Source organism: Anser brachyrhynchus (genome assembly GCF_964034855.1).
Source record: "Anser brachyrhynchus genome assembly, chromosome: 1".
Lineage (NCBI taxonomy): Eukaryota > Metazoa > Chordata > Aves > Anseriformes > Anatidae > Anser > Anser brachyrhynchus.
Window position 1 is genome coordinate 134,968,196 of NC_137694.1, and position 25,917 is coordinate 134,994,112.

The following is a 25,917-nucleotide window of genomic DNA, read 5'->3' on the forward strand; positions in this document are numbered from 1 at the left end:
AGATAAGGCTATGAAGCATGGAATAAGAAAGACTATTTAAATGCAGAGCAGAGAGTTATAACTTTTATTCCATCTACCCTTCAGATATTTCTGTGCTTTTGTCTTAAGCAGCATGAACTTGAGCCTGCTTTTACTGGGTCAAGTAATTTTAAAGGTGACCCTTTCCAACCCTGATGATTTGCTAGCATATTAATTTGTGCTTTCTTGTGGTAATGGCAAGAGGTGTCTTCACTGCAGAGAAGCAGGATTTCTAACTTATAACAAATTACTTTTCAAAATTTGATTTAATTCTAAATCATCTGATCAAGTTAAACTGTTCGAGATTTCCTGTGAACTGCAAATTTGTTGGTGGCTTCATTTCTGATCAGCAGCAAATGTTATGTTGCTGACCACATGTCCCCAGACCACTGATTTTTTTTAAACGTAGATAAACTTCATTAAACAGCTGAATGCATCCCAAGGGTCTGTGGCTGTTTTGGCCATGGCTCCGTGGAAGAAGTTGACTCATTAGGCTGCCCGGCACCCTGCCCTGCCTCCCCTCGGAGCTGCGTCCGCTCAGGGTCCCTTGGTTATTTTGCTGATTTTTGTAGGATCCCTGAGCTTCAGTGATGGAAGATCACCCAATGCACTGAACAAAGAATGTTGAGCTGAGTTCTGCAAATGTTAGTGAAAAAATGTCAGCTGTCTCTATTTTTACTTTTGATGAACAAGTAGAGCTTATTGTGCTTTCCCCATTCCTGGGAGAATAATTTACCTATTTGCTTCCCGTGAACCTATTTAACCTCACCAGCTTGACAATGGGCTATACTGGTCCCATTGTGACAATGATCTTTTACATCTTATGTTCCCTAATTTAAGAGAGACAGGAAATCAGTTTGGACCAAAGATGAGTTTGCAAAAATAGCAGTTAGAATGAGCAAACAGCTTGGAAAGTAACCATATTTGATACTGGAGCAATTGAAAGACAGTAAACATGAAACCTACGGATATCAGTTTCACAGGGTCACTTATCAGAGGGAAACTGTGTGATAAACAGTGTTTAGAATGAGAGCTTTTTCTTGATTTGAATTATTCATTTTTACTCTTGACCATTATTCTTATGTTAGTTGATTATAAAGCATATCAAGTAATAATATGGTATCATAGCAACATAAAGGAAATCAGTCTTACAGATTCTGGAGATGCTGATATCATTGCATTTAGTTAATGTAAAACAATTATTGAGCTGACATCTTCATATAAGTTTATTTTCCAGTTAAAAAAGCGGTGCTACTATCTGATATGACATTGTGCATCTATATTGCTTCAGGCTTCTTTTAAAAAGTCTCTAAAAGTCAATTCTCATTTGTAATCACTGTACTGTTAAAAAACTTTGTCACAGCCTTGGCTCTTGAACGGGTTGTGCTGGAAAACATTTTTCTTTCATTTTAATGTCAGCCACCAACCCAAAGCTGTCATTGCAAAAACACTGAAAAAGCTGCGTACCAACTAATATCCTCTGCTGTGTGATTTTATTTATTTATTTATTCTTTTAGGTGTGGTGGGGAGAACAGTTATTTCAAAAAACCTCTCCTAAATAGTGCAAGATTAACTGGTTTCATAAGAACTGAAACTCAAGCAGTATTTTTGATATTTGCAAGTGTTTCAAAGCTCATCTTCCTGACCTGAAACATTACAGTGCCAGAGATGGGGTGGGAAGGGAAGAGGGAGTGAAATTCTAGATATAATCTTTACTTCTTCCTAGAAGCAACAAAATTACCAGAAGTTGAAGCAGAGTAATTAATGTTTTCTGCAGAATACCTGCAAGCATGTTCACATTCTCAATGTTTAGTGAACTGACAGCTATGAAAATAAAATTCTGCATTGTTTTCAGAAAGCAGCCCTCCTCCCTAACACAGTCATCTCAAAACAACAATGAGGTAGAGAGGACACAAAATTCATGGACTGGAAATGAGACATGCTTTTTACAGTGCATCACTGAGAACTCCAGAACATTTGCAAGCATTTTTTGCCACTGTCATTTTAGGTTTTCTTCAGAAATCTGTGTTATTTTTACATTACATCAAAAGCTGCTTGTCTCTGATAATATACATCACAGTGCCATCTAGCGCAGGAAGAAAAGAACAAGAAGAAAATGGATGGGGTGAGCTTTAGCTTGTGTGAAAGCAAAATCAATGCCATACACAGCCCTAGCTGAACAGGATTATGCCTTCCTTTAACAACTATGTCTCTGATTTCGGTAGCTCACAACTAGAACATGTGCTAGCACCAAAGACTATACTTCTCCATGCACAGACTTAGGATTGTGTTAGTGGGGACATTATACTATATGAAACGGAATTCTTTATCTAGTGTTTGATTATCTGAAGCTGCCTGCCCTGAACTCTGGCTGCACAAAATGGGATGAAAACCACAAAGAGAAACGTGAGAGAGACATTGCTTTAATAATTGATTATTTTTCAGTGAAAATTTCTCATAAAAAAGACTGTATGTATCCACAGTTCTTTCTGCGAGGCAGCTGAACTGCCTAGATGAGACAATGCATTGCAACACTATGATCGGAAGAAACTTGAAGAGTTAATTTAAATATTGATACATGGAATTTTTCACCAAATCTCATCATGGCAACAGAGATCGGACACCACAGGTACAAAGGTCTCTCTTCATCAGCAGCTACTGGGAGCAATGTCCTGCATGAGAGCTAGAATGGCCTTTAAAGTTCTCCTTGACTTGACATTGTAATATGTTTGAGACCTGCTTCATGCCTGAGATATACACCCCTGAAAATATTTCCTCTTGCATGGATTAGCATTTTCCTGGAATCCTTTCACCAGAGCTCCTGCTACCACTGTCACAGTCTGCTGGCTAACACAGAAGGGTTTTGCCTGGAGGGCTCGGGCCAGTCAGGTTGGGCTCCTGACTGCAGGAAGCCCTTGTGGTGGCCCATTGTCCTCTGGCCCACAATTAGTGTGGGGGTAAGTTCCCACTTTCCCCACATTCCCACATTCCCCACAAAGTCCCCACATTCCCACTCATCACTTCAACTCTCAGGAAGAAGGAATTTGGGAGGACCTCCTAGGCTTTATTACGTGTTGCCACAAAAAGAATAAGCGCTGCATAGATTTGAAACTGGGCATACACCTGAACGAGACAAGTAAGGAAAACGTGAGCTCCATGGGTTGGTAGCTATGGCTGCAAGCATGCTGATGTTGGCTTCTGTGAAAACAACTTTTCAGAAAAGAGAGTGCAATATATAGGAATAAGAAGGTCATGCTTGTTTTTATTTTTTTCCCCTTTTTCAAAGGGCTGGTTAATTAAACATTAATGAGGATACTGCATGTTAGTTATAAACGTAATTCCTCTTTCTCTGTTTTCATGGGACTAGGTTGTAATAGGAAACACAGTACCTTCCCTGAACCTATTGCAAACCAAGGTGCCTTTAGAACATTCTTTATAACTTGCAGTCAGACCATTTCTTAGATGTATGATGTAATCCTGTATGTATATCTGGATTCTTGTCAGAAAACAAATTCCTGCTCTTCTGACTTCAGTGGAGATAGCATTGCACTCAGACATTTACATTTCCAAGCATGATGAATGAGTATAAATGCACTAACATGAAAGTCTGACATTTTTACACATCTTCATCTTTATTATTTTCTTAAAGAAAGCAGCAAGTGGTTTTTTGACTGTCCCCTCCTCTCTACAGATATTCTCTCTAAATGGGAGGTTGACAGACTATACAAAACCAGCTCCTGTGCTTAAACAGCATTATTACTCTAGATGTTTTGATTGCAATGCTTGTGGCAGAATAAGAACTTTAAAAACTAGGCATGATAAAAACAGAGATATGCATTGAAGGGACAAGGTACTAGCAAATCCAAATGCTAGGCAAGCGTCTGCAAATTTAAGGAAACAATTTATATCAAATTGTTTACTTAAGTAATGGCTCAATGGAAAGCCAGGTATTCTTATGCTTTTTGCTTTCCACTGTCAGCTTAATTGCAACAGCAAAATCACTTGGTGATTTTTATTTTTTTTTCCAATCCAGATGCTGTAAAGGATTGTAGAGGAACCATATGAAAAAAAGAGCAAAAGTCTTCTCTTTGTTTAAAGAGGAGATCAAATTTCTTTACCAGGGGTGGTCAAAGTATAATCATGTTTAGAATTTAAGATTAATTCTATATTTAATATTGATAAATCTAATTTATAGGATTTCTGCTGCTTTTTAACCTAGAGACAGTGTTAAGATTCATGAGATTATTTTCATTTATGTGCAAGCAATTCCATAAGTCAAAATGACTCAACCTATATTTGCATGGAATGTTTACCCTTTCTGTAACATCTTTAATTTTGTCAACACTGAAAGCAGGTCATGATTTTATTTTTAAGGCTAGTAAAAAATATTCAAACTGTTCTGAAGTGCAGCAGAGTGCTATCTTTGTCCTCTTCCCCCAGGATAAAAACCTACAACCAAACACATCAATAAATGTTATTCTGTCCTGGCAGCCAAATTTCTGGCATTTAGTAACTTTTGAAACTGCAGCACTACCTGATTTATTTCAATGGTAATAATGGTAAGTAAAGAGGATACAAAAGACTTTGTTACTTAATGCAAGAGCTCTTGGACAAAATTAAGGACCTATCAAAGTTTTTTATTCAATTTTTTAGCTCACTGTACAACACTGTACTAAAACATAATTTGGTTAAAAAGATCTAGACCATTTTTGATGTGTAAATACTAGGTGAATGGTTTGCTATGTTCCATCTTCCATCTCTGCTAGCTGGGGGTAGCTCAGCAAATGGTGATTCAGCCTTCGGTCTGAAGCTCATTGTATTGAGCCTGCTCCAGATGTCATAAATACATCTTGTTGGGATATTTTATTCCTCTCATTCTCTCACTTCCCTGCAGGCAGTCCAGACTGGAGTGGATTTATGTATTTTTATTTTGGGATTGTTTTTGCTGGAAGGCCTTTTTAAAAAAAAAGGTGGCATTTTGAGGGAGCTGAAGTTGCACACCATGTACATCTTAATTTAGTTATTGAGTTGATTTATGCTTAGAATATCTAAAGTAGTCTCCCCTCAGTACCCTTCATATCCTGAGATATTTTCTTTCTTTTTCTTGTCTAGCTCCAGATGAGAACAGTTTGGCTCAGTATCAGCTGTAGATTTTGTTATTAAATTTTGATTGTCTTTTTGTATGGACTGTTCTACCGAGGCTGCTCGGAGACTATGCTGAGACCCTTTACTGTAGCTAAAGGTATTGATTCTGTGTAATACAATTATCTCTGTAAATGTCTGCATATCCATTGCAAAAACAGTTCTGTTTTACTTACTGCAAGGATTCTTTTAATAGAATACAGTCGTCATTAAAATATTTCCATCACATCTCCTGGGAGGTGTCTGTAGCCTCCAGCTGAGTACAGTGTGAAAAGATCTCTTTTGAAGCTGACATACTCAGATAGACCAATCAAACAAAGCAGCATCATGTAGAGTCCTTGCTGGGCCTCAGAAAGCAATATGGTTGCATAACCATAGTGCTGTTTCTACAGTAATTAGTCACAGCATAGAACAGGGTTTACAGACCTTTGCTTAGTGCTGTAGGGGGGCTGGGGCTGCTGTTTGTGCTGGTGTTAGCTATGCACTGCCGCTGTTTTGGCAGTATCCTTGCTTTGCTCCTTTGTGTTGGAGGAACCTGTCCTGGCAGTGCAGGCTTGCTCTGGGTGCTTGGTGGCTCATAAAAGCGGGTGCAAAATTCAGGGGCTAACCCTTTTCTGGGACTCTGCTGCTCATTTTTCCACTTGGATGGGTGGGGCAGAGATGTCTGCTCTGCTGTACATCAGCTTTGATTTGCTGGCACATTCAGCAGTATAAACCAACTCCAATATGCTGCACTGAAAAGGGAGGAAATTAGGGAGTGACTACACCTGAGGATAGCTTTATTAATGCAACATTTCCAGCTTCAGATGTCAAAATTATCTGCAAGCTGAGAGCTCTCAGTTTATATTTTACAGTGAAATTATTTTCTCTCTTTTTATAAAGACATGTCCAAGTTTATTATTTTATCCTGCAGTACCCATTGATGTTATCAAAGGAAAGTGCTGCCTTAGTACATAGAATCACAGAAGAGTTTGGTTTGGAAGGGATCTTAAAGATCATCTAATTCCAGCCCCCCTGCCGTGGGCAGGGACACCTCCCTCCAGACCAGGCTGCCCAAAGCCCCATCCAGCCTGGCCTTGAACACCTCTGGGAATGGGGCATCCACAGCTTCTCTGGGCAGCCTGTGCCAGGGCCTCACCACCCTCTGAGTAAATAATTTCTTCCTTATATCTAATCTAAATCTACCCTCTTTTAGTTTAAAGCATTCTCCCTTGTCCACTCCCTGACAAAGAGTCCCTCCCCTGCTGTAGGCTCTCTTTAGGTACTGGAAGGCCGCTGTAAGGTCTCCCCGGGGCCTTCTCTTCCCTAGACTGAACAACCCCAACTCCCTCAGCCTGTCTTCATAGGAGAGGTGCTCCAGCCCTTTGATCATCCTCATGGCCCCCCTGTGGACTCATTCTAATAGGTCCATTTTCTTCTTGTGCTGGGGGCCCCAGAGCTGAATGCAGTGCTCCAGGTGGTGTCTCACGAGAGCAGAGCAGAGGGGGAGAATCACCTCCCTCACCCTGCTGCCCATGCTTCTTTTGATGCAGCTCAGGATACAGCTGGCTTTGTGAGCTGCAAGCACACATTGCCAGCTCACGTTGAGTTTCTTATCCACCAAAACCCCAAGTCCTTCTCTGTGTGGCTGCTATCAATCTGTTCTGTGCCCAGCCTATATTTGTGCTTGGGATTGCCCTGACCGCGGTGCAGGACTTTGGCCTCATTGCACTTCCTGAAGCTTACACAGGCTGACCTCTCTAGCCTGTCCAGGTCCCTCTGGATGGCATCCGTTCCCTCCAGAGTGTCAGTGGCATCACACTGCTTGGTGTCTTTGGCAAAGTTGTTGAGCACGCATTCAATCCCATTGTTCTTATTGCTGACAAAGGTGTTAATTAGTGCCAGTCCCGATACTGACCCCTGGGTAACACCACTCTTTACTGGTCTCCACATGGACATTGAGCAGTTGACCACTACTCTTTGAGTGTGACCACCCAGCCAATTCCTTATTATGGCCCATCTGACAAATCCACACCTCTCCAATTTAGAGACAACTCTGTCATGTGGGACAGTGTCAAATGCTTTGCATAAGTCCAGGTTGATGACATCAATTGCTCTTCCCTTATCCACCAATGCTGTAGTCCCATTGTAAGTGGCCAGCAGATTTGCCAGGCATGGTTTACACTTAGTGAAGCCAATTGGCCATCACCAATCACCTCCTTTTTTTTTTTTTTTTTGTGCCTTAACACAGTTTCTGGGAGGATCTGCTCCATGATCTTGCTGGGCACAGCGGTGAGACAGACTGGCCTGGTCTGTAGTTTCCCAGATCTTCCTTTTATTCCTTTTTAAAAATGGATTTTATCTTTCCCGTCTTCTGGTCGCTGCAAACTGGATTTCTCAAATATGCTGGATAGAGGCTTAGCAACTTCATCCACCAGCTTCCTCAGGACTTGCAGATGCCTCTCATCAGGTCCCATGGATATGTGCACTTTCAGGTTCCTTAGATGGTCCTGAACTTGATCTTCTCCTATAGTGGGCAGTTCTTAATTCCCCAGTCCTTGCCTTTGCCTTCTGCAGCTTGGGCAGTGTGGCAAGAGTATGATCCTCTCCTTTTATAACAAGTTAAATTAAGTAGGGACATATACATCTCCACAACACTGCTTCAGATTTTGTTCAGTGAAAGTAAGCATCTGTCTTGATTCTTATTAAAATGTTAGAAAGTGAAAGTAAGTACTATTACACAGAAGAAGAAATTTAAACAAAATCAGATTCTTCAGAACAAGTTGATCAAATCAAAAATGCCTGTGTGATGTTCGTACAAGTGTAGAAGTGTGTAAGGGAGAAATGGTATACAGTTAGGTCTTATCTTGGCAAATATCATGATGACAATTCATATACAAGCATTCTTCTATTTCTTATTTTTTACACTGTGACAGCATACAGGCAGCACAGCCTGACATGTATATTAAGCAAAGGTAGAGAAAAGTCCATTCTCTTAGAAGAAATGTAACAGCTTACCTCTCTCTCACAGGAAAGCAACTTGAACACCTGCAAATTGTTCTTTGAACTGCAGCAAGAAAAGGAAAGAGAGGTAACGTTTTGACCCTGAGACATGGGTGGAAGTACACAGCAAACTTGAGATTGTCAGCTAATAATTTGGATACATGATCTCATAACTTATGTTGGGATGAGTGCTGTCAGAAGTTATAGCGTGCTCCAGTATGGCTTTATTACAGTCCTGTGCAGCTTTCTCAACAAACACTATCAACATGTCATTTGTTCCATCTGTGTTTATATATAATGCTGCTAATGTCCTAATGTCTTGTATCTAGAAAGTCAGAGTTTTTTGTTTGTTTGTTTTTGTTTTTATATATATATTTTTTTTTAAACTAGAAAACTACTGAGAATTAAAATTAAATGCTAATCTTATAAAGTTGGGTGTTTCTTTTTAAGGTTATCTTAAAAACTATTTCTTCATATAGCTGCTTAACCTATTAGGGCAACAGGAACTGATGTTTGTGATAATTAATGCAAACATTGTATTTACATGACATAATGAGAATCCAGTGGCAACTTTTCCTATACTGACAGCATTGTGCCAGCTTCTCTAAAGAAACTGTTTCATAATAAATATAAAGATACCAAGTACAAATAACATAAGTGGCTCAGGATTCATCAGAGCAATATCTGTTACTTGATGTGCCATAGCTTATAATATGTTATATTCTAGAAGATCAAAAAAAAAAATTAACCAAAAAAAGGTATTAAGGAGACATTTCAGCGTAGGGCAATATTTCAGCTGATCTTAAGACAGAGCTTCATAAGCACAGGGGTAGATGTTATACATGTGGCTGTGGGAGTGGATGGCCCAGAAGAACTCCAGGGCACAACACAGTACAAGGTGGCTGCATCCTGATCATCCAAAACCTGCTTCATTCTCAGTTGTGTGAATAGGAGGTTAAGATCTAGATTTTTGGGTGCATACACACTCATCAGAAAAGTACGTTTCTATGAAGGTTTCTATTCTACATAATGCATGTACCATGTGTTTGTGGCTAAGTGGTTTTAGGGCTGATGCAGCCTTAGGACTAGAAGAAATAGAGTTTATTAGCAAAGACATATATTTCCAGGTAAGCTTTGAAATTAATATATCTTACCTAGTTCCTTAATTTGAGGAGCTGCTAACATATGTCTCATATGTCTTCTCTGAAATAACTTGTTTGTAAATTGCGTTTTTAACCTTCCTCTCCCTAAGTTATAGAAGTGGCATGTGCTTATTGCTTTTTTTTTCTTTTCTTTTTTTCTCTACAGATTCTGTGTAATTCTAAAGAATTAAATCAATTCCTTTTTATTATTATTATTTTTAATTCCATGGTAACTATTATAAAGGAAATGTAAAATTTTCATCATGCAAATTATTCCGGCTTTGTCTTCTGGAAAATAGATATAAATTTTCTAACTATTTTCTCTTTTCTCCTGTTATTGTCAGCTTCCAAGAAACCCTATCACTGTGAATTTAGAATGTTATACCTAATCTTTAATCATGCATTTTCCCTATTTTTTATTATATTTTTTACTTCACACTAGCAGCTGTATTAAACCAGATTATCTTGGAACTGCTGAAAGTTTTTACCAGTTAACTAGATGATGACAGTATACACTTTTAATTCACAGACAGCATTAAAATGGAAGGAACTATTGGCAGCTCAAGAGACAGAAGTAATGTTCAGAGTAACCTTGACAAATGGATAAATGAAAAAAGTTGCTATTTAATAAACATAAAATTACACACTTAGGCAGCAGTAACCATCTGCACTGCAAGACTAAGAAATAACTCACTAAGGAAGAAGTGTGTGCAGAAGGCTCTAGGTGTCATAGTGGATCACAAGATGATGAGACAAATCAGCTGAGTGACAGCTTTCTTCTGCAACATGTATGATGCATAAAGAAAACATGTAGGTTGTAAAAATATTTTCATTCTTTTTAGCACAGAAAATTAGATTTTATTGTTGTTGATGATGATGATTCTTTGTTTTAATTTTTAGCTTTAAGTAACTTAATCCAAATTCTTCTTCCCTTCAAAGCTGCCAGAAAGCTAGCATGTACAGTTGGCTTCAGTAAGTGATGTACTCAGATCTCTAAATGACCATGGAACTTTATGCAGCCTTTTAACCTTCAGTTGCAGCTCTCCCTTTACCCTATAATGTGATGAAGACCTTGAAAGATTCATGAGTTTGGTTTTTCTCACACTTGATTTATCAACAGCCTGGTTTGGCTAACCTTGTTAAGGAATAAAAAAAAAGTCAGGGGTTAAAGTCATGGGCCTTTTCCATTGACGTAATTTGGCCCAGAATTTCACCAAGGGCTATAAAATGATTAATCACATGTTACACAGCAGCACAAAGACATTGTGCAACTCAGATTGTCCAGCCTTGATCCGTCCAACCACATGGCTCTGCTCCCATGTTTTGACACCCTGTATTGGAAGTCTTCAAACTGAAGTTGTAGGGCAGAACAGGAAGATTTGACAACTGATCCATAAATACATCATTTACAACATAGCTGTATGTCTTAGTAATGTCAGGTCTTGAGCCTCCTCTTCTCAGTCCATAAAGCTTGGAGTGGAATGTCCTGGATTAGACACCTATGGCCAAGAATCAGAGGGTGAAATAAAATAAATCACTCACACTAATGAGGAGTTTGTGAGGATCACAGTGGGACACCAGGATTTCAGAAAGAAATGTGAAAACAATGGAAAGTTAAGTCATTCCAGGTACAGAGAGAGCATGGGAAAAGCCACAGAGATGTGGTTAGAAAGAGGAGGAAGGAGCATCCAGGCAAGACAAGTCGGCAGGGCTTGGGCACGCAGGAGTAGGCAGAAATGGGATTTGAAATGCAATCGGGATCACAGAGGCACGACATCTTGAAAACAAGTTTGGGCAGTTGAAATGAGGATGAACACCTGAAACTGGGCCAGACTGAGGTCTCAGTGCTTTATTCTGAACTGAAATCAAGACAAACAAGAACCTTTCTGCGGCGTTCAGAATTGTGATATACATCTCTATTTTGTTGCTTCATTATGCAGCTGTGTAAAGATAATTGAGAGAACTGTGCTAGATTTTTCATCAACAAGCAATAAAATGTGATAAATATGTTACATGGAATGGCAAATGTTAGAATTAATAAGCTGAAATGTTGACGAATTACTGTTTATATACTTGACATGTAATAATTGCTTAATTTATCATCTGAATCTGGAAAACTTAAATAGCAGGCATTTATAATTAATTTTCTCCCCTTGCAAACTGCAATTCATTCCACACTCAAAGGAGTCAGCATTAATTTCTTTTCTATCAGCCACAGGCCATAAGTTAATGCATTAAAAAAAAATCAGAACATTTAAAATAACAGTCTAATTAAATTATATCCTCTACTGTTGGAGAAAAACACATGATTCTTTGGGAGATAATCAGTCACCACAGTAAACACAATTTAGTTCTTCTCACAAATCTGTGTCTACCCACTGGCAATCTTAGCCTGTCAAGAAGAAGAATTCACTTTACTGAACAGAGGAAGGATATTGACTTCAGCCTCATTAGCAACTTCAAATGAGAATGACAATGGGAGTTCATTAAATAATAATAATTTTCTATATACTGAGTTTCCTTCACCGTGTAGAAGAGTATGCTTTATGTCGAGTCTGACAAAGTCCACATTTCTGGTTCATGCTTCCTAGATAATTAGTTAGATAATGCCATTTTCTCAGGGTATTTCTTGTTTGATCAGCAAGAGCTTGCTACTGCTTCGCTGAAATTAGTAAAGCAGGTGGTGTCCAACTCAGCTCAGAATGCTGAAAGTACCTTGCTCCAGGGCTGAATCCATCCATGTCGTCAGGAAGATCCGGGAACTTCTAGGAGGACCACATCAGTCAATGTGGCTGCACAAAAAGCACTCTTCATTGCTGGCAGCTGTTGTCCCATGGAGTGGACTGGAAGAGTCTCATTAAAGACCCATGGTCTTCTGTTCATTCAGTTTTGCTAGTGAAAGAACAGCTGTATAGGACAAGAGATCCCTTTCAAGTACACAGCTGGGAATAACTGCCAGAGAAAGGCTGTTATGAGACCATTTTCTTTTCCACAGCAAGTTGAATTCAGGTCTCCCACAAATAACTGCCCATTTGACTATGTGTAGTTACTTAGCCTGTGTGTGTACTGCCTACGTAGCTACTCCAAGGGCTATTTCAGTATTGAATTGTTACAGCTGAAAAATAATTATTATTTTTCCGCTTTTTCAGATGTTCTTCTGTCATAAATGTCATTAAGTTCTGGCAAGAGATTAAGTACCTCATGTTAAAAATTCACCTTGCTATAGTCTATTTAATTTTGATGATTTTTTTCCATCTAAGTACTATCAAGAATCTTGAAATGCTAAGAATAAGGATATTTCACAAGATGAAAATTACGAACACATCCTTTTATGCTAATTAGTTCTCAGTTTTATTTTAAGAATAGTTTTCCAAAGGTTTTTAATTTCAAGATCTTCAGGGCAAAAGAGCATGTGACTTCTCTTATTGCTCCCCACCCCAGCTAGTGTCTTAATTCCATATATAGAACTAAGTATATGTGACAGACTACAGCTTTTCCTGCATTCTTGCAATTCTATTTTTCACAAGATACCATTGACGTCATGGGCTTTAGAGAAGGATAGAAACCTGTTTCCTTCAAGATGCATTCCAGCACTGTTCTCACAGAAACTTAGGAAGGTTATTCGTTTATGTGGGTTATTCCGCAGTCCTCCCTTTGGTATTTAAACTCTCAGTCGAGTGCTCCAGTACTTGCTGTCCCTAAGAAAAGGCAAATCACTCTCTATCAAGCTGCACTGCAGGCGTATGCGATCCAAACAGTTCAGACCACTGCTCCCACAGCTGCTTAGTCATTCTGCATTAAAGTATCATAGAAAGCAATCAACAGAAGCCTCTCAGAGGACATCACTGCTTTCTCTTCCCAGTGGAGTACCTTTGCCAACAGGTACTTGGATCAGACGTCTTTTGTGCTCTCTCGCCCTGTGCAGTGGGGGCAATGGAGAGAGGAAGGGAATTCCTCCCATCTTAGCTGCACTGAGAATGCTCATCTGGGACAAATGTATTGGTTATTTGAGCTCGTTCTGGCTCAGCCCAAGTCAAGATCAGACAGTATGCTTAAAGGTGAGTGGCAGACTGCAGAGGAGGGGAGAAGAGTAAGACAATTGTGCCTGCACTGAAATGGATATTTTCAGCATCTAAATCCCAGAGATCATTTCAAGCATGAAATCTAATTTTATGTAAGTGCTGTCTTGTATCCCTGGCTTAGCTCTAGGGTTAAGTGAGAGAGCATGCTAGCATTTCTTCATAACCAGCAGAGATTTCCTTCCCTGCCCCCCCCTCCTCCCCCAGCAGGATGACTGTTGTCTACAGCTGCAATTTCAGCCCTTCCACCTGAGCACCTAAGAGAAATCTGCTGTGATGTTCAGCACTGACACATCCTTGCCCCTGATCATGTCAAGAATCAGCTAAGGTTGTGTTAAAAAGCCCACATAACCTATACTCACTAAATCTGAAGACATTGAATGTGGCAGAAGGGAAAGTCAATCCAAATCCATTTCTTGTAACAAGAACATTAGTTTCATATGAATAGACATTCATCATGAAATTTACTCGACGTCCTTATTGTGGCTGGAATATCAGGGCTTTTAGCCCATTGGCTCTTTATAAAGCTTCAGAGAAACAACAACAACAAAGTTGTGACAGATGAAGCAATGAACATAACTCTTGTGTTATACTGAAAATGAAACGAGTCAAACTTCTAAATGCACTTTATAATGCAGATACATTAGCAATAATTATTTTTAACAAATCATAACTGCATTGTAACTACACTGCAATTATACTAATTGTATTGAAGTTAATGTGCATTTGTTTTCTTTTGTTAAACCCAAGTAATCAGGTGAAGTAATTGCAAAGAAGTGTTTGAGCACTAAGATAACCACTCTTTGCTGGCACAAGTCTAGCCATGTTCATCATCACAGTTAATTATAACTTAACCTTTTCAGTGTAGAAGAAGTTCTTTGGCCTTCTCCAATAAGCTGCAAGAAAAATGTTGCAGACTGTCATTAGGGAAATACAGGTGGAAGGAAAATAATTTTCTGATTTTACAGAGGGGCAACATTTTAAAACATTGCAATTCCCCTTGCGGGAGATGATGTTATCCCAATGTGGGATATTATTGACGATACAGTTTCAAGGGTTTCTGCTGCTCTAGATACAGCAAGTATCTGAGCTTATAACTCCTTATTCATTTGAAGTGAGTTGACTTATAGTAATGTTATTAATGGGATCATTTGAGATTATATGACCTAAGAAATTATTGCCAAATTGAGACAATTCTTTAAAAAAACTTTTAGTGAATCAAAATGTTTTGATTTTGTCCAAAAAGTAGCTCTTACCAGAAAAAAAAATAAAAAAAAATAAACAAAGCACTGGTGAAACAATGTTCCCACACTGAAGACTAACAGTTCCTCAGTTCTTGAAAGCGCTTGGAGACCTAATCCATACATGAACAGAGTTCTGCTGACTACCTAAATCTAGCCATCTCAGAAAATTTTAGCCCTGAGATCTGGAGGTAAAATCTCATTACTACAGAGTTATTCAAACATTAAAAAGAAAAAAAAATATCTTTATCCTGGACTTATTTTAAATGAGGGGTATAAAATAGCTAGGCAAAACTGAGTTGAGACAGGAGCCCTTGGTCCCTTCTGAGACCATGAGTTGTGGAACTGTGCTGTTGGTCACAAAAACTAGCAAAAAGTGTTTTACTGATTGTTGCTTCTTGACTACTGGTGCAGTTGCTCTCAGATTACCTGTACAGGTAAAAGGTCAGTATTTGAATGTTTTTCCAAAAAGCCCACTTCAGGTAAACAGGCAAAAATTAATGCATTTTAAGTAAAATAGACTTCAAGGGTGTTTGTTTTCCTAAAGGATGTTTTGCTCCTAGTTAACCTCAACACTCTGACTGTTTTGTGCTTTTTCATAGGCCTTTGCCAAAAAGAAGAAATTTGAAGTAGTTCTTTTAACCCAGGGTGACTGTTCTTCAAGTTCTTTTATGTTCTGTTCACGTCTGTACGGGTGTTCTTCTGTGACAGTTGCTTCTCTCTGCTTCTCTCTCTTCCATGTGCTCTCTACTCCAAGTATTTTTTTTTTTTGTATTAACTTGATAAAAAGAGGCAACTAACATCGGTCTGAAAAAAGAATTAATTTGTAAAAGTTATCTCCTACCAGTTGCCAGGCAACAGCCTACCACATCACCAGTCAGTTGATGGCTGTCTTAATTACTCTCTTAATAAGTATTGCTTGGGTTTAAGCTGTCTTCTGTAACACAGTTCTACAGTGAAGTCCACTGGGCTGTCGTTTCAGGTCCCTACTCAGGAAGGACAGTAAATACTAGGTTTGATAATTGCCTCACATAACAGAAACTCTCTTATATTTTGTAATATATCTTCTATTATATAATAAACTTTGCCATACGTACATGACGCAAAGTTTCACAGCAACAGTTGCTTTTCCAAAGGTACTAGGACACCTGAGCTGACAGACAGAGAAGCTCATGTGCAGAAGCCATCCACGAGGTTTTTTGTTGGTCTGCACATGTATAGTTTTGCCCTTCTGGGACAATAAAGGCCCATCATTCATGTCAAGCTTGTGTGTCAGAATTGTCTGGGCCGCTGGTTTTGATTGATTCTAAACAAGGTAGTATGCGGGCCTCACTCCTTTTAGGGTAGTTCAACTTCATGAACACTTTGGCCTTATACATTAACAGGTTTTGTCTTACTCAGTTATAACGGTTGCAACTCATTTTGTTACTGATACAAATGGTTGCGTGATATAAATGCATTTAAGGAATAATAACCTATTGTGTAATTACTTATAACTCTTTAACATATAATCTGCTGGCATGAAACAATCATTTTAAACTGCACACTTATCCTGGATAGTAGGAGAGGGTAATCTGAAATCCCAACAGGCATTGTTGAGGAAAAAAAAAATCATGATTCTATGATTCTATGATTCTATGACATTTGTTAATAATTCTCTCCATTCATTTGTGATATTTATCCATCTAGATATACAGCTCCATAAGTGAGTATTCTGAAATGCAAAGCTAAAAGTATCAGTTTTGGATTAAAAATAAATAATTAAAAATAAGTATTTTCTCCATGTAATATTACATTTTCCAGATTTAATTTCTTTTTCAAGGGAAGATTATGTCCAAAAATGAATGTGCAGTCACAAAAAGTAGAGATATGATTTTAATAAGTAAGGGCTATTACAAATACAAAGAAACCAGAGGAAATGAAGTGAAATGAAACCAGAGGAAATGAAGTCATACTCAGATGCTTTACATAGTTTCAGCTGTTAATAACTAAGTCATTTTTTTTCACGGCCTGCATTCATTAACATGCAGGTCTTCTGCAGTAAAGTGCTTCATTTGTTTCACGCTTGCCATAGTTTTGGCTAGGATAGAGTTAATTTTCCTCCTAGTAGCTGTTAGGGTGCTATTTTGGATTAGGATGAGAAGAGCGCTGATAACACGCTGATAACATGCTGATGTTTTAATTGTTGCAGAGCAGTGCTTACACCAAGCCAAGGACTTTTCGGCTTCTCGCTCTGTCCTGCCAGCGAGCAGGCTGGGGGTGCAGCAGGAGCTGGGAGGGGACAGACCCAGGACAGCTGACCCAAACTGGCCAAAGGGGTATTCCATACCATCTGACGTCATGCTAAACAATATATAGGGGTGGCTGGCCGGGGTGGGGGGCCGGCTGCTCGGGGATAGGCTGGGCATCGGTCAGCGGGTGGTGAGCAATTGCATTGTGCATCACTTGTTTCGTACACATTATTACTAGTAGTACTATTATTATTATTATTATTTTCCTGTCTTAATAAACTATCTTTATCTCAACCCATCGGCTTTCATTTCTTTCCTGATTCTCTCCCCCATCCCAGAGAGGGAGGAGGAGGGGGAGCGAAGAGCAGTGTGGTGCTTAGCTGCCGGCTGGATTAAACCACAACAACACTGCAAGATAACGTGAAAATATAGCAAGAACAAGATGAAGACATAATAAATACAAAGTGAAGAAAGTGAGTCCATGCTCTTAAATTAGAAGGCTTTGAGTAGCTATAGCAATTTGATAAATGTCTTTTAATAGCTTTGATTCATGAGCAATAAACACACAAGTCTTCAAATTTTTGCATCTGATACTTTTTATTAATCAGTTTTCTGGTGTTGTTGAGACGTCTTTGGTTTACCCAATGTGATTTTAGCTGAGTGTATCAATTAGTACATAGATTTTACACAGTGCATAGTACATAGTAAGACCCATAGGCCATGAAATACTTTATAATTTGTCACAAGATAGAGCTGTTTAAAAGGAGTAACTGTTGTGCTATAAAGCAATATGATTCTTCATGCCTCTTAGCAGAAAATCTATTCAAATTTCTAAATGGTGCCAAATTAAAGAAAGTGCCATCCAAGATAAATGATGGCATTGAAGTATGCCACAGGTTGCTCAGGAACTCTTATGGGACACATAAAGAACATGTGAAGGAGATGAGATTGGTAAGGTGAACTTGAAGAGAATTTATCTGTTTTATGCTTGGCCAGCAGTACTCTCATGATCTTGTATTCAGATGAATGAAAAAGCCCTGACCATTGCTGGAAGACAGCTGTAGCAGCTGCAGGATGTATCACAGTAGTTTACATTAGTATGTGAGGCTATAAACTCAACAGGCTGACATTAATGAATCAGATTACAGAACCACAGAAGTAACTGAGTTTGGAAGTGACCTCTAGTCCCACCTCTGCTCAAGGAAGGGTCAGTTAGAGCAGGATGCTCTGTACCATGTCTGGGCAGCTTGTGAGTATCTCCAGGGATGGAGATTTCACAGCCTCTGGCTAATCTGGTTCCAGTCTCTGACCATCCTTGTGGTCAACTTATTTTCTTCCATTATCTAATCAAAACTTTTTGTTGTCCAACTTTTGTCTGTTGCCTCTCATTATATCCCCGTACACATCCAAGAGTAAAACAGCTGTCTTTCTAGTTCTATTGAGTTAGTCTGGATCCAGACTGCAGAATATCTTTGCTGAATTTACAATAAACAAGGCAATTCTCTTAGTCCAGTTTCATTAGTGGTTATGGTCCACCCTGTTGTATTAGGAGGCTTATTTACGACAGAAGGAAGCCTGTTTATCCTTCCCTTGCAAGAGGCGTATCAAACAGATAAAATTAGTGTGAAATTTCAAAATCATCTTTTCTATAAAGCAAAGACCTTGAAGATTCTTCATGACAGATGACAGAGTGAGTATCATCAACACTGAGGCATTCAACTGGGGTATTATAAATTCTACCCTGTTATTTTCAACATCAGGTGGACATTCTAGTAGGGAACGAAAACATTTTTGATCTCTAAGTTTTGGCAGAGCAAAAAATCAAATTTTCATTGATATCTGATTATGACCACTGTAAGCCTATGATCTTTCATACCCAAACTCTTCATAGTGTATATTTCACTAAAATATTTGAGTTGTAGAAATTGAAGATTTTCTAAAAAACTGTTGAAGTCGCTGTGGGTAAATCTGAAGACCTCAACCAAATCTCATCTCTGAGATGAGATGTAATATTGAATATTACATTTATTTTTGATACTCTTATTATAAGAAACGTAGTGTAAAATCTGGAAAGAATTTTGAGATCAACAATAAAAATAAGTAAAGCATGGATAAACTGATGAGTATGAAATGTAAGTAACTTGACTAAGAGAAAGAAAAAATAGAAATGTATCTTTGCAAATATCTGGAGAACATAACCATCAGGAAAAAAAAATCATTCATTGTGCACTACTAATCTACATAATTTTAATAACTTTCAGAGTTACTCTGGCTTTGCAGAGCATAAATGAATAATCCAATTTGTATGAAGGAAAGCAATATATTAAGGTAGCAAATGGATGTAACGTTATATACTAAAAAGAGGAGAACAAAAATATGCTGAACATAAGGAAAGCTTCTTGAAGTTTAAATGTACCTAGCTTGAATACAGACTGAGATGGTTGTTTGCAAACATGATGAATACCAGAAACATTTTTTTTTTGTAAGAAGATTCAATTTCCTCAAGATAAGAGATCAAGATCTCACCCACCATGAGTAGCCTAGTAATCTAAACAATGTTTTGTAACTCACAAACTTAATCTTTGTCAGTGGAGAAGTAGCTTGATTTAGCGCAAGAGAACAATTGGTTTCATCTTCCACATGAGATCACATTTGCAGAGATTGAGTCATGAAGTCTGGGTTTTGTGACTATTTCAGAAATGGCTATATTATATTGATTGAAGACATTCTAATTGAAGAGTCACTAAGGTTTGGAGATAAATTCTGTTTGTCTGCTATTATTATTTTTTTCTATTTGATGGTATAAATATATGCTTACTGTTTAAAAAAAAGCAGCTTAGAGCAACTTTTTTCTATTTAAGTAATGGGGGAAAGTGATATGGAGTAAAATGATATGTAAGAGAGTGGTTATTATTTTACTTATGTGAATGACTAGTGAGACAGACTTGTCCATTTTACAGTAAGGTGAATTAATGGTCAAATCTAGTCCTCACATTGGTGGAGGACAACAGATTTGAGAGAATATCTTTTAGTCCTTATCAGTATGATACATCCCAAACAGTTGATCCCTAACAGTTACAATGGAAAAATTGAATGGGACCAGAAAGAATATTTTTAAGAGTTCAAGTTCACACATATCATATGGAGTGAATTTTGTTCACATGTGTTAAGAATGAACATCAAGACCTAATATAGTTTGCTAATATTTTAGACAACTATTCTTTTACCAGTGGTTTTACTTCCATTTATGCACTCACATTTTACTACACAGAATCTCTGATTTAAAGGACTGATTAAGAATCAAATTCACGTACTGAAAAGAAAAAAAAAAAAAGATTTCAGAGCCAAAAGGATGTTCTCAAGGTCTTTCTACTTGTTAGTCTGTGTGTACATCCATTTATAACCGGCAGCTTATTAGAATTATTTTACTCTATTTAAGGAGAACTCTTTATACATATATATATTTTTTTTCACAGAATCATAGAATATCCTGAGTTGGAAGGGACCCATGAGTCCAATGACCAATGAGTCCAAATCCTGGTTCTACACAGGACCACCTGAAAATTAGACCGTATGTCTGAGAGTGCTATCCAGACACTTCTTGAACTCTGGCTGGCTCAGTGTTGTGACCACTGCCCTGGGGAGCCTCTTCCTGTGACTGACCACCCTCTCAGAGAAGAACCTTTTCCTAACATCCAACTTGAACCTACCCTGATGCAGCTTCATTATATTCCTTCAGTTCCTTTTCTCACTATTAACATGGCTAAAACCATTGCTTTCATTTTCTTGTCCAGAATTTTCCTATCAATCAGAGATCTAAGGTTGGGAATGGGGCAGCACTTTTCTACATTTCTACCTTCATGTCTCTTTGAAGGAAAACTAAAAATTAGAAATCACTTCAATTTAAGAGAAGCATGATACCTATAATTACAGTGGGAATTTTGACCAATTCCCACTGTGAAAGGCAGATTTAAGCATTGTGTAATGGAAGAAAATTCAAAAGTAATATTAATTCTAGGATGATTAAACAGAGTATTGCTTCACATTTGTTGTGCGTCGTCTGGAATTCCATCTCACTGAAAAGCTGGCTACATTTTCAATAGAAAAATAACAGTTTTAGCATTTACCAACGAAGTCACTTTCTCCTTTCCAGAGCAATGTTCTTATTTTCTTTTTAATCTTTTTGTCACATGAAAACCAGTCATAGTAGTGAAAAGTGAACAATCTAGGATGTAGTGACTTCTTTTACTGCTTATGCAGTTCTGTCTTCCAGATGTACCCTAGCATTTTACATAAGCCGGTAATAATAATTTTAAGTTCATTAACTAAACTAAACAACAAAAAATTACCCTCCCTAATTAGGTTTTTTTTTTTTTTTTTTGAGGATTCCCCAGAACAGACTTCTGCAGGCTGGAGGAATGGTCTGAGAGGATCCACCTCAAGTTCTACACAGGAAAATACACGTCCCCTGGCTGGCACTAAGAAAGCCCCTGCACCAGAACAGCCTGGAGACTATCAGGAAAGCAGCTTTGTCAAAGCCGCTTTGTCATGTTGACTCATGTTCAGATTGAACATGAGTCAGCCCTATGTTCACGCAATGAGGAAAGTCATAAGGTCATAAGTTTATAAGGTCAAATTTTAGACTAAGTTATTGTGGAGGTTCTAAAATCTCTATCCTAGGATCCTGAATCTTATTTGTTGAGCAATGAGCAAACTGAAGAGAGAGAGAGGACAGGGACAATGATGATTGCATTCTGCTTACTTAATGTCACTGCTTAGATCATGCACCACTTACACAACCCATCTATTCTTTCACTCAGAAACTGGTCTCCTTTGAACATCAGTACTCCTTTAAGGTGAAAATGGTTGTATATATGGAAAATGGAACACACTGCTATGTTGTCTATGTTTTGTCCTCCAATGTCTATAGTCTCTTGACTACTCAAAAACTTAGATGGTGAAGAAGGGATAAATTAATCTGTTTGGAGAACACAGAAGCATTACAGAGCAATATGGCAAGAGGTTCACCACAGCAACAGTAAAGCCACAGAACACAAGTCAGAGAGAGATGTTTGTTGCTATACAAGAGTTTATTGTTATAATCTAATGCATAATGTGAAATCAAGTTCAAATGAACGATGGTAAGGAAAAAAAAGAGGGCCTTGTAATTAAAAGGAATAATCACAGTTTACTAGATTAAACAACATTTTAAAATTGACTGCATAATTATTTTACAACTCTATGTCTTGTAAATATATTGATAGAATCTAGCAAAGAAATCGAAATACTAATTTCTTTAATTTGCAAAGATAGACTTGCTATTGTGTGTCATGACAGCTATCCCTGCTCCGGGCTAGTATAGCAACAAGCAAAATGGAAATACTGCCACCTTGTGTCTGAGCTGACATGAAACGTTACTCTAGGTGAAAAGCTCCAATTACGTTATCTGTACGTGTGTGAACAGCTCTTGAGACCCTAAACCTGAAAGGTTCCATGCACAGGTTTAGAATAAATATATGCAGGAAATACTGTACATAGAGTAATCATAGTATTGTATATAAGAACATGAAAATTTAGTTTAATCATTTATCACACAGGATGCTCAGGAAACTCAATTTTATACATGTATATTGGACTACTAGCCCCAAGGAAGTTAGCTGCAGCAATTGTAGCCATGAACTTGTCTTTTAAGACATGTTCTTATATTTTTATTCAAAAGAGAGCTTTTTTAATTATTATTTTAAGTGTGGTTAACTTATTCCAACAGAAATATCAGTGTTAATAGTTTGAGATAATGTTTAAAAATTAGTTGAGCTGTAAAGACAGTTCTATCAATTTTAAAATATTCCTGATTTAGCAAAATTTTAAAATGTAAAATAACCTACTTTAGAGGATGTAAAAAAATAGCTTCACACACACACAAAACGTATAATTAAATGATTGCATTTAGCAAATAAAGATAGTGTAATCTGTTTATTTTGCCATGTAAGGTGTTCTTTTATGGCAATGGTTTGACAATGTACTTCAGAGAAGGTAAACAGGAAAATTTAAATCAGCTCTTTTCAGTGACTCAGCTTTATTCAAACGAACGGTTACAGTCACAGTAGCCTTCAAAGTATTTTATTGCTATAAGCAAGCACTAAGCCAGATCCTAGTTTTCCAGTTAACTACACTGGGACCATTAATGCATATCTAATTTAGACATGAATTATTCAGCGCCCATTACTTGGGCATTATTAAAAACCTTTAGCAAGTCAGGTAAGTGGATAAGGGAAGATAAATGCATCTGCCACTCTATAAATGCACCACTTTTGCAATAGCGTAATTACATTGCTATGGGGAATGGAATATTTGCTGTTGACTTATAGTATAAAAACGTTATAAAAATATGTGAGGCTACATCAGCACCATAGTCACACTCAAGGTCAACCCTGACCATCACCCTTCCTGAGTCTGTCAAAGCTTGACTCTACTGTGAAGCTTGTTCCATACGCAAGCCCTTCAAGAAACCCACTCCTTTGCAATTTGAAATTCTTTGTTTTCAAGGCAAGCTGGCAAAAATTGAATGACTGAAGCTATGAAAGAGAGCAGCAATGGGGATTAATGACAGGAAGTCTTTGGACTATTGAGGATTTTGTCTGAAGTCCCGAACCCACTTTAGGAGAGAGTATAGTTAGGGCCTTGAGCACTGACATTCAGAAAGATTCTGGCTGTCTTGCATTGAAGGCAAACTTAGGGGTTAGCAGCAGATGTTAGAACATCAATGGGATGGAGGTGAGACTGGGTTTTGGTATAACTTCAGAGTCTGTGCAGGCAGATCCAGAAGGCATAACATTCTGCCACAGTATGGTGGAAGTGGCATACCATCAAAAAGCCAGAAGTCTTGACAGCTCACTGGAGATTGCTTCTGGTCAGAAATTGTTCATATAATGAGATTATAGAGTAATTCTAGGGAACAGGGAGGTTTTTTTGTTTGTTTGTTTTGTTTTGTTTTTTAAATCATAGTAACTGCACTCCAATAAAACATTTAGCCACTTAAGTAAGCTGAAACTTAAATATTTAAGTTGACCACTTTTAGCGATTTCTGTTGACTTGTTCATAAATGCATTGCAAAGTCACTGCTCTGTGAAATTCTGCCACTAGCATTACATATTACTGCCTTTAGCAAAAATACATTTTAATGGGAAATCCTGAACTGTGCCAGCAACTGGTAAATCTTGCGTGGTGTGTGGGGGATTCCATTAACAGCACAGATAAGGCTGCAGTTAAGCTGCAAAAGTTTAAAAGAATTAACCCATTTATTTTACTGAAGTAATAAATAATTAGAATCAGCTCAAGAGAACTGAAGTTCTTTACAGCAGTCAAACAAGTAGAGATTATTTTGACAATACTGTTTGAAAAATGTATTGCCATTTGACATCATTTATTCATATCACATGGCAAGGAATGGTAAAATATATCTTAAAGGAATCAAGAAACATATGTGCAAGTGCCTTTCTCAGTACTAAGCAGTAACATTTGTTTCGCTGTATGGTATCTACTTGAATAGCGTAACATTCCATCTACTGAATTAACAGGTAGCTGAAATATTACCCACTACTGTAAATAGAAATACTTATTCTCCTCTATATAAAAATGAAATGTATTTGAATTACATCATAGTTGTAGGAAAATGTTTGGATGTCATAATCCAGTGCCAGTCACAAGAGAAACCCTGGTAGAGAGTATTTCATATTCTTGTATAATAAAGTGAGATTCATCTCACTTAATTTCAGGGTTTTTTTTGTTTGTTTGTTTGTTTTTCTTCTGCTTACCTTTTTTTTGTTGTTGTTGTGTTTGCTTGTTTTGTTGTTTTATTTATTTTTATTGTCGATTATAAAAGAAGATACATATCTCCAGAGGGCAAGTCAGCGGAGAGAAACAAGGCAGAAAAATCAATTAAATCCTAGATGTTTGGCAATAGAGAAGTTTTGCCTAACACTTCAGTCTTCTATTTGGGACCTTGTTTCCCTTGACATTTCTGATAATTAAGTGCCAACTCAGCTTTTCTATGCATTGTACTTCTTTTTTTTTTTTCCCTGTTGATCAAATCTCAACTACCCCACATATGTTAGGAAAGAAAGTTTGATCCTTCTTGTAGATATTTCAGGCTCTTTATCTTTCATACTGGCATGGAAAATGCCAATTCAGAGCCAGTTCTACTATGACTTACACAAATCATGTCTAATTCATTTAGCTCTTATATTACTCTTCTGAAAAAAAAAAAAGTAATATATGTCTCAGTAATTAGTACTTGTCTAACAGCTTAAGGTAAGTTAAAGTGAGGTTCCCATTTTCATTATGACTTCCTTTAGACAATGCAATAAGAATTATTTATTATGAACATGATAGACCAAGATGCCCATGAAAAATGTGAAAGGTCATTAATAATTCATTCCCACTTACTGTAGAAATCTTTGTCAATAGCATATATCTGCTATAATGTACTGTCTCATCTGAAATGTCAAACAATAGCAAGAATGACACTTGACTTCACCTGTTTCTTTGGCTATTGAGAGTAAACCCTGTAGGACAGGCCATGAGTTTTCCAGAGGTGTTGTGTAAGTTCCCTTCTGAAAATACAGTTGGAGAGCCTCAGTGTTTCAGGAGTTTTGGAAGTGTTCTCTATGAGTTTGTTCACAAGGTCTTTGATGTGGTGTACATTTTATCCTGCGAAATAACAGGGAGAAAAAAGACAAGTTCACATTGACTTGAAGATACTGCACAGAAAATTTTGATAGCAAGGAGATTTATTACAGATCTCCCTTGCCATATTGAGGTGGACAATTTCCATCTGGCTACTCCAAGAGTTCCTGAAATGGGAATGGCTGTCGTAAAGAGTTCCCCAAAGGTCTGAAAGGTCAGTAAGATTTTCCACTTTAAAAGAACTGAAACTCATTTCTCAATTGAGTGGCATATGACAAGGAAAAAACAAAACAACAAAACAAAAGAAAAAAAAAAAACAAACAGCTTCCGTGTGTGTAGTTAAATGGCTTCAGACTTGATTTGTTGACATTTTGTTGGCTGATAAGAGGATACACCT

General features: G+C 37.7%; 2 protein-coding genes across 29 annotated transcripts in view; one reads left to right on the forward strand and one right to left on the reverse strand.

Annotated features, from left to right (window-relative positions):
• LOC308188283 (uncharacterized protein) overlaps positions 1-25,841 on the forward strand; it is a 44,743-nt gene extending 18,902 nt beyond the window's left edge. For 5 of the 27 annotated variants that reach the window (XR_013945327.1, XR_013945328.1, XR_013945329.1 and 2 more), the window contains one exon: positions 1,536-4,025. Coding sequence is in view for 3 of the 27 variants with exons in the window: in XM_080577166.1 (XP_080433292.1) it covers positions 8,171-8,230; positions 21,220-21,390 (231 nt within the window). In the remaining 24 variants the exon portion in view is untranslated. The other 22 variants (XR_013945332.1, XR_013945343.1, XR_013945339.1 and 19 more) reach the window with 17 other exon arrangements.
• The window catches only part of LOC308188280 (uncharacterized protein), a 38,211-nt gene continuing 37,709 nt past the window's right edge, over positions 25,416-25,917 (reverse strand). The window contains exon 8 of one of the 2 annotated variants that reach the window (XR_013945312.1): positions 25,416-25,544. The gene's annotated coding sequence lies outside the window, so the exon portion shown is untranslated. Of the gene's footprint in view, positions 25,545-25,848; positions 25,916-25,917 lie in introns of those variants that run through there. The other variant, XR_013945313.1, reaches the window with a different exon arrangement.